The sequence below is a fragment of the Alternaria arbusti genome (assembly GCF_024043155.1).
Source record: "Alternaria arbusti strain BMP 1465 chromosome Unknown scaffold_12, whole genome shotgun sequence".
In the NCBI taxonomy this organism is placed as follows: Eukaryota; Fungi; Ascomycota; class Dothideomycetes; order Pleosporales; family Pleosporaceae; genus Alternaria; species Alternaria arbusti.
In genome coordinates, this window is record NW_026249952.1 from 814,755 (window position 1) to 831,418 (window position 16,664).

General features: G+C 55.3%; 6 protein-coding genes across 6 annotated transcripts; 3 read left to right on the forward strand and 3 right to left on the reverse strand.

Moving 5' to 3' along the window:
* Window positions 1-540: 540 nt before the first annotated feature.
* J4E86_008241 (uncharacterized protein) lies at window positions 541-1,611 on the forward strand (the record flags this gene model as incomplete). The annotated part of the gene is given in 2 exon segments (XM_051448755.1): window positions 541-1,376; window positions 1,395-1,611. 2 exon segments carry the CDS (start codon window positions 541-543, stop codon window positions 1,609-1,611), a joined length of 1,053 nt encoding a protein of 350 aa, XP_051300351.1.
* A 585-nt stretch (window positions 1,612-2,196) lies between these two features.
* Window positions 2,197-3,621, reverse strand: J4E86_008242 (uncharacterized protein; the record flags this gene model as incomplete). The annotated part of the gene is made up of 4 exons (XM_051448756.1): window positions 2,197-3,351; window positions 3,401-3,449; window positions 3,511-3,556; window positions 3,612-3,621. The coding sequence occupies 4 exons, from the start codon at window positions 3,619-3,621 to the stop codon at window positions 2,197-2,199; spliced, it is 1,260 nt and encodes a 419-aa protein (XP_051300352.1).
* Window positions 3,622-4,883: 1,262 nt separating this feature from the next.
* J4E86_008243 (uncharacterized protein) lies at window positions 4,884-5,972 on the forward strand (the record flags this gene model as incomplete). Its single annotated transcript, XM_051448757.1, has 3 exons — window positions 4,884-4,930; window positions 4,986-5,430; window positions 5,481-5,972. 3 exons carry the CDS (start codon window positions 4,884-4,886, stop codon window positions 5,970-5,972), a joined length of 984 nt encoding a protein of 327 aa, XP_051300353.1.
* Window positions 5,973-7,023: 1,051 nt separating this feature from the next.
* On the forward strand, window positions 7,024-7,570 carry J4E86_008244 (uncharacterized protein; the record flags this gene model as incomplete). Its single annotated transcript, XM_051448758.1, has 2 exons — window positions 7,024-7,105; window positions 7,164-7,570. The coding sequence occupies 2 exons, from the start codon at window positions 7,024-7,026 to the stop codon at window positions 7,568-7,570; spliced, it is 489 nt and encodes a 162-aa protein (XP_051300354.1).
* A 924-nt stretch (window positions 7,571-8,494) lies between these two features.
* J4E86_008245 (uncharacterized protein) lies at window positions 8,495-11,865 on the reverse strand (the record flags this gene model as incomplete). Its single annotated transcript, XM_051448759.1, has 2 exons — window positions 8,495-10,468; window positions 10,525-11,865. 2 exons carry the CDS (start codon window positions 11,863-11,865, stop codon window positions 8,495-8,497), a joined length of 3,315 nt encoding a protein of 1,104 aa, XP_051300355.1.
* A 2,076-nt stretch (window positions 11,866-13,941) lies between these two features.
* J4E86_008246 (uncharacterized protein) lies at window positions 13,942-15,686 on the reverse strand (the record flags this gene model as incomplete). Its single annotated transcript, XM_051448760.1, has 3 exons — window positions 13,942-14,678; window positions 14,727-15,416; window positions 15,491-15,686. 3 exons carry the CDS (start codon window positions 15,684-15,686, stop codon window positions 13,942-13,944), a joined length of 1,623 nt encoding a protein of 540 aa, XP_051300356.1.
* Between the last annotated feature and the right edge of the window lie 978 nt (window positions 15,687-16,664).

Here is a 16,664-nt window from a genome sequence, read left to right on the forward strand (position 1 = left end):
TTTCGCACTAACGGTCGTTTCCAAGGTTTACACGATGGATGCTTACGTGCTCAGCCCCGACATGTGACCTGTGGTACATACCTTGGCAGAGTGACTTATTCCCGACCGTCAACTCAACATCTCAATCTCAAAACTCACACAAGATTCTCGACACTGTTTGCGAAAGACCTAGCATCTTTTAAAGATGGGCTGCTCAGCTATGCGCTCTAGATTGGGGATCAAAAGGATCGATTCTCGGATCGACTTGGGCGAGGATCCCCCGCAAAACGCCGACGGCCACATCCCGGAAATTGACATTCGCTCACGCTACGCTTGGCCTGCACGGACAAGAGATATCGATTCGGCGTAATTGTGACGCCTGAAGGACAAGCACGTCGTCCAGATCGTGTGTAACGAAGTGGTTCAAATGTCGATCATGTCACTGCGTCGCTGGGTATAAAGCACCCTGTCTGCTTCATGCGCAGCGAAATGTTTCCAGTCTGATACCACTTGTAAAGTGCTCAACTGTTACCAGCACCATCGCCGATCTTGTACTACAGGATGCGAGTCTCCATTGCTCCTGTAATTCTCTTCGCCTCTCTGGCATCTGCGGCCCCGCAATGGAGTGATCATTACAAACGACAATGGACTGATCATTACAAACGCGAGGTTCCCACGCCCTCACCCGAACTGGTTCAGCGCCAGGAGTCTTTCGTACCACCGCCCCCATTCGCAGCTGTCCGAAGACAGGACAGTGCTGTATGGTATGCTCCTGGAGGCAAACGCGAGGCTCCCACACCCGCGCCCGAGCTGGTTCAGCGCCAGGAATCTTTCGTACCACCCCGATTCGCACGTGCAACTCCAGTCGCAGAAGCAGCTGTCCGAAGACAAGAATCAATCCTCAAACCAACTAAACGCGAGGTTCCCCCTACACCCGCGCCTCAAGCTCCAGGGAAGAGACAGAATGCCCCACGCCAGCACACTGACCCGCCGGAGACTATTCAACTCCGCGGTATGCCTAGAGCAGCGGACCCTGAGCCCACCGATCCTCCCAGTCCCTGCGACAAGGCGGTACCAGCCAAAATCAAGCCCCGAACTGAAGAGGAAGAACCCACCGACCCTCCCAAAGCCAGGGACAACACAGACACCAACCCCATCCTGAAAGCCCTATCAGGAACCTACTCCCTAGTAAACACATCCAGCTCCCGGAACGGCGAACCCATCCCCGACCTCCCCTACGGCAAAGCCCCCGTCGGCCTGCTCATCTACACAGAATCCGGCTTCATGTCCGCCACCATCACAGCCACTGAACCTGAATTCCGACCCAACCTCACTTTCCCCTACCAGCCCAACGACTCAGACGCTGATTGGGCGCTCGTAGGCAAGCACAGTATCGGGTACGCGGGCCCGTATAGCGTTAATGAGGAGTTGCCTGCGACCGAGACGGAGGGCCAGATTTTCCATGGTCCGCTTACGGTTGCGAATGTGCCAACTTGGGAGGGGCAGAAGGGGAAGAGGAATTATACTATTGTTGAGGTGGAGGAGAATGGGGAAGAAGTTAAGTATCTGAAGATTGGAAGTGAGCGAGGTAATGGGTATAGGGGTATCCTCTGGTGGAAGAAGGTTGATTAGATGGTGGTGATGTAATCAGACTAGCAGGATTTTGATAGCGAAACAAACTTGAAGTTTGTTTATGGTTTCTCGATGGTTGTTCTCCACGTGTTCAGTGAGACATGCTTTGGTTTGTCAGGATAAGTGGACATGATCGCTGCAGGTGAAAACAAGAAAACGTTGAGACGGCAGTGGGTCTTGAGTGATGGCTGCGCCGGAATTTGACGATGCTATCAAGTGCTTCGTAACCAATGGCTGAATGATGCTAGTAATTAGAGCACGATGATAGCAACTATCTGTATCCATCCAGACTGCTAGAGCGTTCGTGCCAGTGTCTTATTCAAGTCTTTCTACTGCACTCCGGTCACTTGCCCCATACTTCTGAACTTGACTCCTGTGCACTCTGTCGAGATATCATCCGTTGCATAGCTCTCACTCCCTTCCTATTCAAACCTGCTTGAACGCCGTAGAACGTCCAATCTGCCCGGCTGACAAGACCCAGGAGGCGGAACGTCAGGATGGCATATAGGACTTCAGTAGATTCAAAATTTCGTCAACAACTGTGTTCGAAGTCGTCTCTTCCTCTCCACGGGAAGTGTCTGACGCCTAATCATCCGACTTCATTTCCACGTCCTTTGCATCTTTCGTCTCCTCTTTCGCTGGCGCATCTTCTTTGGACTTTTCATCTCCCGATTTTGCGTCACTGGGTTTCTCAGATCCTCCATCTTTCATCTCTTGGTCCTTGGCGTCTGTGCTAGCTGGTAATTTTGGCTCTGGGCTCTTGTGATCAAGGCTCGGTCTGCCAATAGCTCCTTCAATGTTGAGCTTTCCCTGCTTTTGCGGACCGGTATCTTCCATGCCAATGACCTCTGGACCTCGGGCATGTGGCGCTTCTTCCTCGCCCTCGACGGTGTCTACGATGGTACCTCCGCCTTCCATCTCGCCGAATGTAGTCCTTGTCGGGCTAGTGGTCATGCTGTGGGGGTTGTTCAAAACAATGCCGGCCTCTTGTTCTTGGCGCAGAAGTTCGCCTTGAGTGACGGGCCCTGTAGACGGCAGCGTTTCACCCTCGGGATGTGACGAAGCAATTTGGGCTACATTCGAGGTGGGAGATTCTGCGCGCTGACCACTCAGCATTCCCACCGTCACTGTTTCTATGCGTCCAGCACCATTGGGACCGTCGACCATTTCGGTGCTTTCTGAAATAAGCTCGTTCTGGCCGCGGTTCTGAAGCCAAGGGATGGGAGTGAGTAGGGCTCCGCCTAGTGCCTCGTCTGAACCTAGCTGCGCTGTTTGCGTAGTGGTAGATGTGGTGCCATTGAGCAGTCCGCTGGAAGTCGGCAGCACGGCTTGTGGCAGAGGGAAGATGGTGAGGGGCGAGGAGACGGAGACGACACGGTCGAGTGCGCGGAGGTAGGGTGGCAGGTATCGGTAGCGTTTCTTGGGCTCGAGTATGAGTTCAGCTAGACGTTGGACGGTATGCGGGGGATGGTTCGCGAAGTTCTTGGAGAGGGTGGAGCGTATTGAGGAGTAGAAGGTGGTGACGTCTGTTGGTACGCTTTGCGACTCGGTCGAGGCGGAGAAGGCGGGCACAGGCGGTCGCGGAGGCGTGGCCGGCGGTGCGTTCTCTTTGTCGGTGGCATGCGAGTCTTGGCTGGATATGGCATTGGACGTGTTGGGTCGCGAGGGCAAGTCGGTGGTCGCGGACGTGGTCGGCCTGGGGAGTGCGTCTGCGGGTGGCTTGGGGAAGTCGGTGATGATCTGCGAGGGTCAGGGTTGATGGGTGTGGATATGGGTAGCTCGGGATTACCTCATCAAGGCGATCCAAGATGTACTGCAGTGTCTTTGGCCATTCTGCTCTACACACGGGCGCGTTAGATGCTGCATGCGCCGGACGTGGGCTCTAGGGTGGGGACGTACGAATCGAGGGAGCCGTCCTCGGCAGCTTTCTGGAGGATTAACTCTGCTGGAGGAGCATCAGTAGGTGCCGCGTTGCCAGGACCCTAGAATCCCAGACTCACCAGACGTCATGGCTGCGGCGCGTGGGTGTCGTGGTGGTGGTAGAGGCGCGACTCGCGATGGGGCTGCTTTTGGCGGGCCGATACTGCGTCAGTCGAAACGGCGACCCTGTGCACTACGCGTCCTTAATGATGTCAGATATGGCTGTGTGATTGGCCCAAGCAAGTGACGGGAAAGCTGTCGGTGTCGCGCAAAATGACGGCAGATTGAGCTCCACTGCGCTGGACTGCTACCGTAGTGCTCGAGGCCTGCGCCACAGATGCAATCTAAAGATAGCGCAGGCGGGCCAATGAGCAGCGGGCATCGCCGGGCGGTGCAGGTGGGCGATGGTTCAGCAGCAGCTGGGGCCAAGCTTTGTGCGCGTGCGAGGATGCCAAAAGCGACAAGCAGCTGAGCAGCCAAAGGCTTGGGCCGCGCCGCAGCATAACAGTCCGTCCGTACTTGTAGAAGTCAGACCGCCCGACGTGCGCATTCTCGTGCTTCGTATTTTGATATCCACAAAGCCTCACCCAGGCTACCGTTGACGCAGAGTAAACACGGAGCAGCGAGCGGGTCTTACGGCGAGACCCCCTTCAGCCTTTCTCCACACCGGCCGGGGCTCTCCCAGGCGCTACTTTGCGCACATCTCAGCACCTGCGTCCACCTAGCAGCAGCCGTCCCATCTCCGCCCACTCCCAAATCTTAACAAACAACACCTCCCACCGCCGCTCGCTCGTCTTGTTGTCCGTCGATATCGCTCCTTATCACCAAGTATCCCCATCTCCGACCCGTCGCTCGTCATCGCCTGTTGCTTCTTCGGCCTCTCCGCATAGCCAAGATACTAGTTTCAGCGACGCGCGCTCACCTGCTCCCCCGACGACAGCGACTCCCTTGGTTTCAGCAGTCCGCCCAGCGCCCGTCCTCTGTCTCAAGTACCCCGGCAGCCCTACAAACCGCACCACGACACAGGTCGCAGTTTGTCTGCGCCGCACCACCACGCCCGCCTCACCACCCGCCTCTATATCCCCACGCTCCAGCCGCCCATCGCGGCTGCCACCATAGCCAAAATTACTCACCACGAGGCCCGCCATTCCCTCCTAGGAGGCCAACCCCTCGACCGCGGCTACGCGCCCTACCCCAACACGACGTATCAACCAACATACCCACCGCAGCCCTCTTTCGATACCCAGCCTGGGGGGTATCACCACCGCGAAGGCTTCCCCACCACCCTCCCACCCGTCGTGCGCCGCCCACCGAGGATGTACGTTCCGAATACGCGGTGGACCTGGGCTTTTATGCTCACGGCCATCTGCCAGGTCGGCATTGCCCTCGCCCTAGAGTCGTACGTCTGCCTCTGCGCCACCCGCACCACCATGCGCCTGCTAACACCCCATCAGATATGTCTTTAGCAAGTTCCAGAATGAGATCCATTTCGCGGCCTCTGGTGCAGGCGCCAACGAGACCCGCACGATTCCCACTTTCCTCGCCGTCTTCATGTTCGGCTACGTCTACCAACTATTTCTCACCTGGGATGCCCTGCGCATGAAGAACACCATTCAGGTCATCGGTCTCGTTCTCTACAACATCGGCATTCTCATCTATGCCGCTATCCAATTCGATCAGATCAAGGACGCCGCCGACGACCTCAACACGCGCCGCTTCATCCCTCAAGACTTCTGGGACGACGTCAAGCCTATGCTCATCGCGCTGCCCGTGCTGATGGCTGTCGCGACTCTCATTTTCGCCTTCGAAGCATGGAAGCTGTACGATGAGTTTGCCTGGACCATCTACAAGCGCATCAGTGCCGACACAAGACTGAAGAGGCGCTATCTGACTTACCAGGTACTGCTTGTCCAATACCATACATGCGCGCCTTACTGACTACGACATAGATTTACATCGCTCTCCTCAAGTTCGACTTCTTCTTCTTCCTGGCCTTCACCGTGCAGTTTCTGGTCGTCGTCAAGAACACCAAGACAGTCGAACTCATCCTTACCGCAGCCGCCCTCGTCATCACCTTCTTCCTTTTGTTCCTCGCCGCCTGGTGGGTCCGTCGCGAGTCTGTCGCTGGAATGATTGGTATCATCGTCGTCTACTTCATTGCTCTCGGCTACTTCCTGTTCAAGCTCATCCGGATGTGGGTCGCCGATGCCAGCCGCCAGGAGGACTACAAGCCAGCCCGCAAGTCGCTGACTGCCTTTGCCATTCTCACCATCCTCCTACTCATCATTACCATTGTCACCGCGTGCTTGTGCACACACAACTTCAACAAGGGCTTGAAGCCCCATGTCAACGACAAGATCGTCCAGAACGACAAGACATACAACACAGAGATGCCATCATTGAGCGGACCTGCGCCATCACAACGGATGGAAATCGACTAGGCGCTCTTTTACATACCCCATTACACAAAATTTACGACATGACTTCTTGGATACCTGCTTTCTGCGAGCATAGCTTCATCATACCCGGATGAGATCAGCGGGACTGGCGTTCTTTCATCTAGGGATTCCTTTGGGCTATATGCGGAGATATCAGGTTGAAGATGGGACGGATTGCAATGTCGCATCACGTACGAGGAGTTATACCAACCCGCATTGTTTCCTTATTTCTTCCTTTACGACCTTTTGTACAACAACTGTCGGTCCTTTTTGTAACTAGGTGTCTGCTCATATTATACCCCACCATGAACAGACGAGCTCGGAATTGAATTGCGTTATGAACTGACTCTGTCTTGCCCATCATGCCAGTAAACCCTGTCTTGTTTTGATTCTTGCATCCAGAATTGTGTACGTGAATAAATACTTGTTCACGGTCGAGGCCCGATAGCCTGACAGTGGAGATCAAGGGGTTCAAAAGCTAACGAAGCTCCCCGACCGCCATGTGCGGGCGCGGGACCCTGCACGACATCATCGGGTCCCGCAAGCTCACCAAACTTACGTTGCTAGACTTACTCGACTTACTTTTTCCACACACACCTTCTCCACTCTCGCACCCTTTTTTTCGCGGTCGTGTCGCTCGCTCTCAGTCGTATTTATACGTGCTACATCTTTAGCTGCTGAGGCGATTGACTTCTCCCATCATCTTCAAAATGGCGTTTCGCTGGTACGTCACTTGGGAAAAGCGGTGGAGAACCGTCTGATGGGAAAGGGGATAATGCTAATTCGGATGACAGGTACCAGGCAAAGCTTAGGACGTCGCCTTACTTGACGCAGAGTATCACTACCGCGGTATGCACGTCTTTTATCTCGAACTGCGAGTCTTCAATTCCTCTTTGCGCGACGCAATGCGACTTGGTAGCCAGCCAGCGAGCAGGCCGATAAGCACATCCGACAAGTCGATATATAAGAACGAGAGAGGGATTGAGCAGCTGGCATGCCGAAACACGGAAACTGACATGGCATGCTGCAGGTACTCTTCGCAACGGGCGACACAATGGCCCAGCAAGGAGTCGAGCGCCGCGGCCTCGATAAGCACGACCTCGCGCGTACAGGACGCATGGCCGCCTACGGAGGCTGTACGTCTCCCCCTCCTCCATACCCCTTTCCATCCGCCATACTAACAAGCACGCCCAGGCATCTTCGGCCCCGCCGCAACAAAATGGTTCGACTTCCTCGTCAAGCGCGTAAACCTGCAATCCACAAACGGCACCATCCTCGCGCGCGTAGCCTGCGACCAGTTCCTCTTCGCGCCCTGCAACATGGCCCTCTTCCTCTCCACCATGGCATACATGGAGGGCAACTCGCCCGTCCAGCGCCTCAAGGACGCCTATCTGCCGGGCTACCAGAAGAACTTGATGGTTTGGCCTTGGGTCCAGTTTACCAACTTCAAATACGTGCCTCAGGAGATGCGCGTCTTGGTTGTTAATGTGATTTCGCTGGGCTGGAATTGCTATTTGAGTAGCTTGAACTCCGCCGGGGGTACGAAGCCGAACCCGCCTGTGGGAAAGACGAAGGAGGGTGGGCAGTTGCCGCCTTCATAGAGAATTTCTCGTGGGAGGGTGCAAGGCGGTTGGGATTGCAACATTTGCCAGGGTCTTAGTTTGTTCATGGGGCTGCAACTAGACCGGATGATACCCTGGGCTATGTGATAAGGTTATATAGATGGGGTGCAGATGGATTAGCTGCGTAGTACTTGATCGTTCATTAGCGTTACAATGCTCTGTGCTTGATCGAGTTTGTGTGACTAGTCTTTTGCTATTCTAGGTTATTTCACATCCGTTACCTTGAGGTAGTACTACTACCTTTGTACGCGTCAAGATGTGTGAAGTATTTTCAATCCACTTCAAGTAGACTTTTACAAGCTGGACAATAATCCTATAGCGTTCCCCAGTTTCACAAGACATGCCAAGCATTCAGTCTCACGCATCAGATCAACGATATCGAACATTCCAACATATCAATTCCACTTTCCACCGCCTCACCAAAACCCTGTATACTACAACTACGACTACACTAAACAAGCAGCCTCATCTCCCTCTCCAAGAAGAGTGAGCTGAGAGAGTAAAGATTACCTGGCAACGTAACCCACAATCTTGCGTTGCCATCAAGTGAAAAAAGGAAAAGGAAAAAAAAAGAAAACGCCTGCTAATGCAATAATTACCTCAGCATGCCGCACGCTGATGATGGTTGGAAGAGTAAAAAGCGTAAACAGAGTCGCATGTGCGTGAATATGTGGTATCCAGCGAGCACAAGCTAGAACAAGCAGAGCGAACAAGTTCCAAGAGGAAGGGAAAAGAGAGAGAGAGAGGAAAGAAACGTAGACAATGCGCCAGTATGCTCCCAAAACACCCACACCAATGTCAAACAACCAGATCGTTCCAAGCACCTGTCTGGCCACACGTCCTGCTGTGGCCCATCTTCCTGGAGGGACGGTCTCAGGAATCATCGACTTCTCGTCTGGCGCGTTAACGGCTGCTAGTTCGCTGCTTGCCCATGCGCCTAAAGAAGTCCATAACCTTCTTAGAGCTACCCGAACTTCCCTTGTTGCCGCTGCCTTGCTCGTCGTACGCATCCACGAAACGTCGGTTCTTCTGTAGCACGGCTGTCTTCCTCTGCTGCTGGTTGGAGTCGTCACCACCCATGCCTGCAGGGTAGGGGTTGGATGGAGTGCGCTGACTGAATTGCTGTGACTGCGACATGTCGGCTTCTGAGTCGTCCGTGGGGTGGCGGTACGGGCGATTTCCTTGGGCAGATGGGTGTGCTCCTTGTGGGTTGGGAAATTTTTCGTCAAACTCGGGTGCCGAGTGGTTGTAGCCGCTGAACTGGGTTTGGTTCGCTGGTGCCGAGGAAGGTCCAGGGGCGCTCGTGTTGGGCTGCCGTATTCTGGAGTTGCTGTCGTGTTGACCGTCGTAGAGACCGGGCATGTTGCTTCCTTGGGTGCTCTGACTAGGAGACCTCGAGTCCGTAACGCGACCGAAAGGCCCACCGGGGCGCGAGCTAGCCCGAGGACGAGAACTGGAGCCGCGTCGTTCGTGGGAGGATTGCGCTGGTAGACTATCCCGCTGAGAAGAGAAAGTCTTCGAGAGAGAAGACGGAAGGAGTGAGAAGCGGCGGCTGGATTTCGGATTGTCGCCCGAGTTGCCTGTGTTCTTCCTAGAGAAGCCGAAAGAAGTCCGTCGGCTTGACTCCATGCTTGCTCTTGGGCCAGATGTCGAAGAAACCGCCTCGTTGGACATGGGTCCGGCCATGGAAGTGGGAGGATAGCTCTTCTGTTTCTTCTCTTCAGGGTAGCCGTAGGAACCTGTGGATGTAAATGACTCCTTGGGATCCTGCGTATAAGAAGGCTGACGACCAGAGAACATGGATGTCATGCGGCCGAGAGTCGAAGAAACAGTGTTCGATCTCCTGTGCCCGCCACCAGCTCCGCCATGTGGCGGACCCTGTACAGACTGCACTCGCTGCGAGCTCGACTGACCGATGTTGGGAGGCTCAGCTGCCTCAGACGGCTCTTGCTGCTGAGCATAAGGTGCCGATATGGAGTATTGTTTGCCCTTTGGCTGGGAGAAGCGTCCCTCTGCGTTTGTCTGGGCGACGGTCGCGACAGATGGCTGTCCGTAGGAGTTTCCTCGCGACGGTAGTCTCGATGTGCCTAGAGCTCCACCAGTGGATGGGCGTGTAGCGGATGGGGGCGCATTCCCGAAAGCTGTGTAATCAGAGACGGACCGCTGAGGCTCCTGCCTTCTGGTCGAGTTGTAGGTTGTGCCAGAAGAACGAGGTTTGGCGCTCGAAGTTGACTGGTATCCATCGGTGGGTGGTACTTCGGCCTCTTTGCCGCGTGCTTTTGGAGTTGTCTCGACTGGAGGGGATGCCTCGCCGCGGGCGGTCTGCGATGATGGCGCGACATATTCGACTTGCACGGTTCGTCGCTTGGTGTCGCGGGTGGTCTTTGGCTTCTCGGAAGGTGCCTGGTTGATCGCTTCGCGCTTCGTCTGGAGACCGCCGTGTGCGGTTGCGGGCGCGGCGTGCGGCTTCGAGGGTTCACGGACAGAAGCGCTTCTAGCGAGTGTGGGCTGCGGCTCGAACGTGTCTTCTGCTATCATGTTAATGCCTGTGCATTTGTTGAAAGGTGGATCTGGAAGCTTACTCGAGTAGACGGACGCCTGTTGGGCCTCTGCCGCGTTCGTGTTGCTTGAGGTGATGAAGCCAACAACGTGCGCGTAGTCAGCCAACCAGCTGTGACGCGCAACTTCGAACAAGTCCGCCCTTTTGCGTGGGTCTGGTACAAGGATGCGCTTCAGCAAGTCCCTTGCGTGTGGTGTGACGTATTCAGGAAAGGTGAGCGGTGTGGACACAATGTACTTGTAGAGCAAGTTGATATTATCACCCTCGGGGTTCGCTGGGTCGTCATCGAAAGGCAGGTAACCAGCCAGCATGGCATACTATATTCGGTTAGCAAGTGCGTCGAGATGCAAGATTGGGGAAACTCGAAACTCACCAGAATGACACCACAACTCCAGACATCGACCTTGCGACCGGTGTAGAGCGAATCGCTGACAACCAACTCAGGCGCCGCGTAACAGGGACTTCCGCAGCTGGTCTGCATGAGATCACCTCTGCGGGCTGCGTCGGTTCCTTCTAGTCCCAGAGATCTTATGTAGTCTTTGTCTCCGAGTCTATACTCAATCTCTTCGCTGAGCTCGTCGTTGGGGTCGAACGTGTTTGCGAATCCGAAATCGGTGATGATGATGTTCTTGTTGCGGTCGAGCAGCAGGTTCTCGAGCTTCAAGTCTCGGTGGACAATACCCTTGCGGTGGAGGTAGCCAACACCAGATATGAGCTGGGAGAAGAGCTTGCGCGCTGGGCCGTCCTTCAGGTAGCGATGGTTGAGGATGTAGTCGAACAATTCTCCGCCGGAAGCATATTCTAGAATGATACCGATATGGCGCTCAGTCTCGACCATCTCGTGCAGACGCACGATGTTGGGGTGGTCCAAGCCGCGAAGGATGTGGATCTCGCGGTAGATCTTCTGGAGGCGGTTCGAATTGCTCCCCAGGGTCTCTCGCCGTATGAGCTTGATGGCAACCTCGACCGAACTGTCTCGTTTCCAGCCCATCTTGACTTTGCCGAACTCTCCCTCGCCAAGCGTCTGGCCGAGGATGTAGTTGCCAAACTTGGATCGCTTCGCGTTCTCCGACTTGGAGTGGTCCTGTCTGCTCTTTCCTCCTACTGCGCCTCCGCTTCCGCTGCCGCTTCCGCCGCGGCCGCCATCATCGACGCCTTCGCTGCCGACCAGACTGAGTCCGGTGATGGGAGTCAGATCTGCGCCAGCCGTGACGGACGGGCCGTCTCCTTGGCGTGCTTGTGCGCGGGCGATGTCGTCCTGGGTGTCGGAGACGACGATGCGATTTATGACGGCGCTCTCTTCACGGGGCAAGCTGGTTCCTACGGGCGGCTGGCCAATGGCAGTGGCAGAGCGACTATGGCCGGGCTGGGCTCGGGTCGAGGTGGTGGTCTGGCGAGGGCTGTCCTTTTCCCGCCGGCGTGACTCTTCGCGTGTCCGCGAGGGCTGTGACGACGAGGATGCAGATGCAGTGTTGGGCGAGCGGTGCGACGAGGTCCTGGGGGGCGCCATGGGCCCGCTGCCGTTGCCGTTGGTGGTGGGCGCGGTGTTCATCGGGGGAGAGTTCTGGGAGGTAGGCGTGTTGGGCGACGCGCCATTACTGGGCCGTCGCGACGTCGGGCGGCGAGCGGTGCCGGGCGAGGCTGCGGCGGGCGGTTGCTGCTGGTAGTACTGCTGCTGCTGACCATGCGGCGGCTGCGATGCCACTGCGGCCATGATCTGGGGACGGCGAGTTGGGTGCAGGGCCTGGGGGGTGGTGCGCTATGTTATCGGTCCTAAGCTGCGCTGGCAGTATTTGTGGGCGGAACGTCAACTGGCGGTGTTGAGCTGTCGAATGGGCTTTGGCGGGGAGAGTGGCCAAATCGGAGCCGCGGCGGTGCGGTGTGTCTGAACCTTGGCCTGGGAGCAATTGGGACGCGACAGACTAGATAGCTTCACATGCGCGTGCAGGTGCAGCGTGGGCAGCGAGCGTGCAGAGGGGGTGCACAAAGGGCGGCCGTCGTGCGAGTCGGCGCCGGTGGCAGCGCGTCGGCTATCTAACGGTCGCGGCGAGAAGCTGCTCGACCTCGACGTGTTGATTGACGTGAGTGGAGAGAAGAGAAGGCGCGGCTGAGGTTGGTCTTGACGGCAATTTCGGTAAAGGCTGTGGCTTGGGAAAGGAGGCAGATGCACATCATCGACATGGGCTCGGCATAAACCAGCCCGCCAAAGCAAGGACGCGGGCACTGGTCTGCTAGATGCGATAATTACTCACGCCTACAGCTAGCCAGGCACTCCCAGCGCCTCCTCTAACACGCACGCCCGAACAACGCCCTTCACCACGCCCTCGATGTCTGCGCTCGACGCGCCTGTCTGCACGCCGCCGCTCGAATAGGAGTAGCAGCCATGGGTCGTTGTTTCACACAGCACCGACCCGCCCGCAAATTGCCTGTTATGCGCTCGCCCGCCGTGTGCGCTGCTGCGATATCTTGGGCTGGCCCTCGATATAGACGTCGCCGGCTCCTTGAATGTCGCTTGACCGCGCGCCTGCTGCGAGACATGCGTGATCCATTCCTGTCATCTACCCATCCGTATGACCGTCGCTGTCGAGGTCGCTCTGCGCGTGCTCACCGCGGGTCGCGTCCAAGAGCAAAAGCAACACATAAACATCAACAACACGCCCAACTTTGTCGCAGAACGTTATGACGCGCCCTGCCGGGATGGGCAGCACAAATAAGCCCAGATGACGCCCCCTAACTTCATCTGACAATCCACAGCAAGGACATCCACGCGTGTAGCAGCAAAGACGGAGGTTCGCAACAAGACAGGTCGACCAAACCGCTGTCACCATGTCTCAGCCGTCCACGCCGTAAGGGAGGCTTGCCCTGCATGTCTTTGCATTCCTCGCCAGCGCGTCCAATGAGAAGAAGCCGCCGACAGACATATTGACCGACATCCATCTCTGCGTCTGCAGCTCAGTCTGAGCACATCATTTTCTCTACATGCAGAACGAGGCAAGATAACCTTCCAGTCCGAGTCGCGCCGTCTGCTCTGTATAATTTTCCCCTTTGGGCGAGCGTTAGGCCGCTCTTCGGAACATTGGAAATTAGATGTTTGGCGCCTCGATCGCCCTTGCCGTGCAACCAGCGGACCCACCTTCCCGCTCCCACCGTTACTCGACTCTTGCGCCATCTCCAGATGCCCTCGCGCTGTGCAACACGAGCCTCTGCCGTCCGGCTTGACGTCACTTTGGGAAAATGCCTGCTGCACGCTTCATTTCCTTTCCACCGCCCTGCGGCACATCTTGCGGAGCATATCTCCATACTGCAACGGTCGTACCCCGCGAGCATGGATCCGCTGTTCGAGTCGGGCATATTCGTCTCTTCTCACCTTACATTGAGTTCAACCATCTTTCAACGTCAGCTCTAGATTGCCGTTTCCTACGTAATGTTCAGATTGAGACGCATGTCGGGTCAATGTTGAGGAACTACTGCTTCGGACGTTATTGAACAGATTGTGACAGCACTGATCAGACGGGTCTACCCTCGTCGTGTCGCTGTAATACTTGGTCATGCGCACGTTTATGACAGAATGAGATGGAATGTAGATCCGGAAGCTGCGGAGTTAGTAGGAAGTTACGGGGGACACCATGAGTGTAAGTGAGAATCACGTGGACTAGGGGCCTAGAACTTTGCAACTAGTACACTTTGCATTGAGAACCCACAAGTAGGTTACACCAACTGGTGACATGCCCTCTGCGTAATTTCATTGTTTGGTGGTTCACTACGGTTATTCTTCTGCAGTCATGCCACTTCACATCTTAATCTCGTTCGGCAGACCGACCTCCAGGATGTCAACGCCCTTCTGCAGCTCGCTCTTACCGGGCATCTTGTTCCTACGCATGAGCTCTGCTGCCTGTGTCATGTAGGGATCCTTCATCATACTCGCGACGGCCACCACTGTCTCGCCTTGGGTGTAGTACGCGACAAACGACGGCTTCTCTGGCTCGCCCTGAAGGATCACGTCGTCGTAGCCACCCACCGTGTTACCGCAGTATCGCAGCTGCGAGCCCAAGGCCGACCAAAAGACGGGAATGAAGGGCTTTGCTTTGGATCCTGGGTTGTTGATGGTGTTGGCTACAGAGCGACCGGCGTTTTGTGCGACGTTCCAGTGCTCGATGCGAACTGGTGTGCCGTTGCCTCCTGGTCCGTGGTAGGGGTATGTTGCGATGTCACCGATGGCATACACATCCTTCAGGCCACTGACGGCAAAGGACTCGTCTGTCTTCAATGATCCGTCCTTCTCCAGCGTAACGCTTGAGTTGTCCTTGAGGTATTCGGTCGCGGGCGCGACACCGACACCTTCGATGACGAGGTCTGCCTCCAGTGTGGTTCCGTCTTTGAGATGCACAGCACCGACCTTGGATGAATCGCTCTTGGAAGGAGTGGCCTTCTCAACACTGGCGCCCATCTTGAACTTGACGCCGTTCTTCTCGAGCAGACCGCGGAAGATGCCACCAACCTTCTTTCCCATTACACGCTCCATTGGTTCTGCGATAGCGTTAGACTACCATCAACGAGAGCAGACGGATTACTTACCCTCTTCCATACCAATGATGGTCACATCGTTCTTCATGCTAGCAAGGCAGTTGCCGACCTCCATACCGATGAACGAGCTGCCAACGACCACGACCTTCTTACCGTTGTCCCCAACAGCCTTGAGGATGTTCTGTGCATCGGGCAGAGTGCGGAGAAGGAAGACGTTCCCCAGGTCGCCCTTGAGACCGTCAAGTGGCAGCCACCTTGGTGTGCCACCAGTCGCCAACACCAGCTTTGTGTATTCGTACTCCTTTCCAGACTTTGTGGACACCTTCTTGCCAGAGAAGTCTACGCTCTTCGCCTCGTCTTCGATAATGTCAATCGACGCGTCCTTGTAGAACTCTTTTGACCTCCAGGCCGCCTTGGAGATGTCAGCCAGCAGCGCCTTGGACAACTTGGTTCGGTCAATGGGCTGGTAGCCTTCCTTGGAGATCACGGTGATCTTGCCATTGTATCCGCCGCCTCTTAGACCTTCAATGGCACCAAGAGTACCCGAGCCACCACCAATGACCAGGACCTTGTCCTCGCTCACTGATGAGCACTTGATGTTCAGGAATTTGCGGTTGGCCTTCAATGCGTCTTCGGTGGTTTTAACGTATACAGCGCCGTCCTTCTCGACTACTTCGTACTTCGCGATGGGGTCGAGGGCAGGTGCGTCTTCAACATCTCCGGTCGAGACCTTGAAGCAGGCTATGAATGTTAGTCTTGAGCATGCGACACAGGTAGCATACGGATATTACCTCCGTGCCATGGGCATGTCAAACGACCCTCTGGTGTCAATACGCCCTTCACTAAAGGCGCGCCGTAATGTGTGCAGTTGGCACTGGTAGCATGCACCTGGTCCTGGATCTTCAACAGGAGCACCTTTCCTCCCTCAACACCCTCAACTTCGACCTCCTTCTTGTCTCCATTCTTCATTTGTAAGGAAGTGACATCCTTGAGCTTGAATTCTTGAGCCATAGCTGCGGTTGTTGACGTAAACGGAGCTCTTTGTAGACGACTGGTGGGGCTGAATTGGAGCTTGAGTGAGGTTCGTAAGGGTCGTAGAATACGTAGTGACTGCATTAATGTTGTAAAGAGAGGTGAAGAGTGAAGGGCTGTCTATGAGCGCGACAGCTGCCAGTTGGCCAATGATGACAGGCGCATTACTTAGATTTAATGATGTCACGATTGGACGTGGAGGAGCTCCAGAAGCTGTAGCGCCGATCGCGACCCCACTTCGGTCGGCATCACTGCAATGTGGTGTCACCTTGCTATGTACAAAATAAACAAACTGGACACCCGCGTTGCAGTTTACATGAGCATGCAAATACGTTCAAGGGAAGACACAATTTACGCGTAGCTTCAGGATATTTTATCACCTTCTGTAGGAAGCAGATGTTGAGATGTTGCGGCAATGGGGTGGTGCTTTCAACCTGGCAACTGTCAACGTTCCCTGTACATGCGAACATTTGCATGTTCAATGCAGTAGAACTGCAGCGCTTTAGAGCCCATTGGGTCCTTATGATGCCCGTATCATGCTTAGAGTGAGTGTGGCCCTCCTGCTGTTGCATACTGTTGACCTGGTAACCACTGCACGACTGGAGAACTTAAGCTTCATTGCAGTATTCCGTGGGAAACATAATGTGACAAGAATATGTACGTCCAAGTCAAACGCCGAGAAATAGACAAATCTTGGTTCGTATAAGCGAAATGACGTGCAAGAAGCAACTGAGATTACGTAGCATGGCTACGATACACATCAAGCCAGACTTGCTGATGGCTTAGATCCAGGGTCCGAACAATTGTCTTCGCTCCCCTCTGCATGGAAACTTCCGCCCTCGCATGTGCAGTCGCAACTATAAACCTCTGCTATGAAATCTCGTGATGCCAGAATAAGGGAATCGGGACGCGGGACGCGGCTACCCTCCGCGTAACCGCCACCTACCAAACATCAAC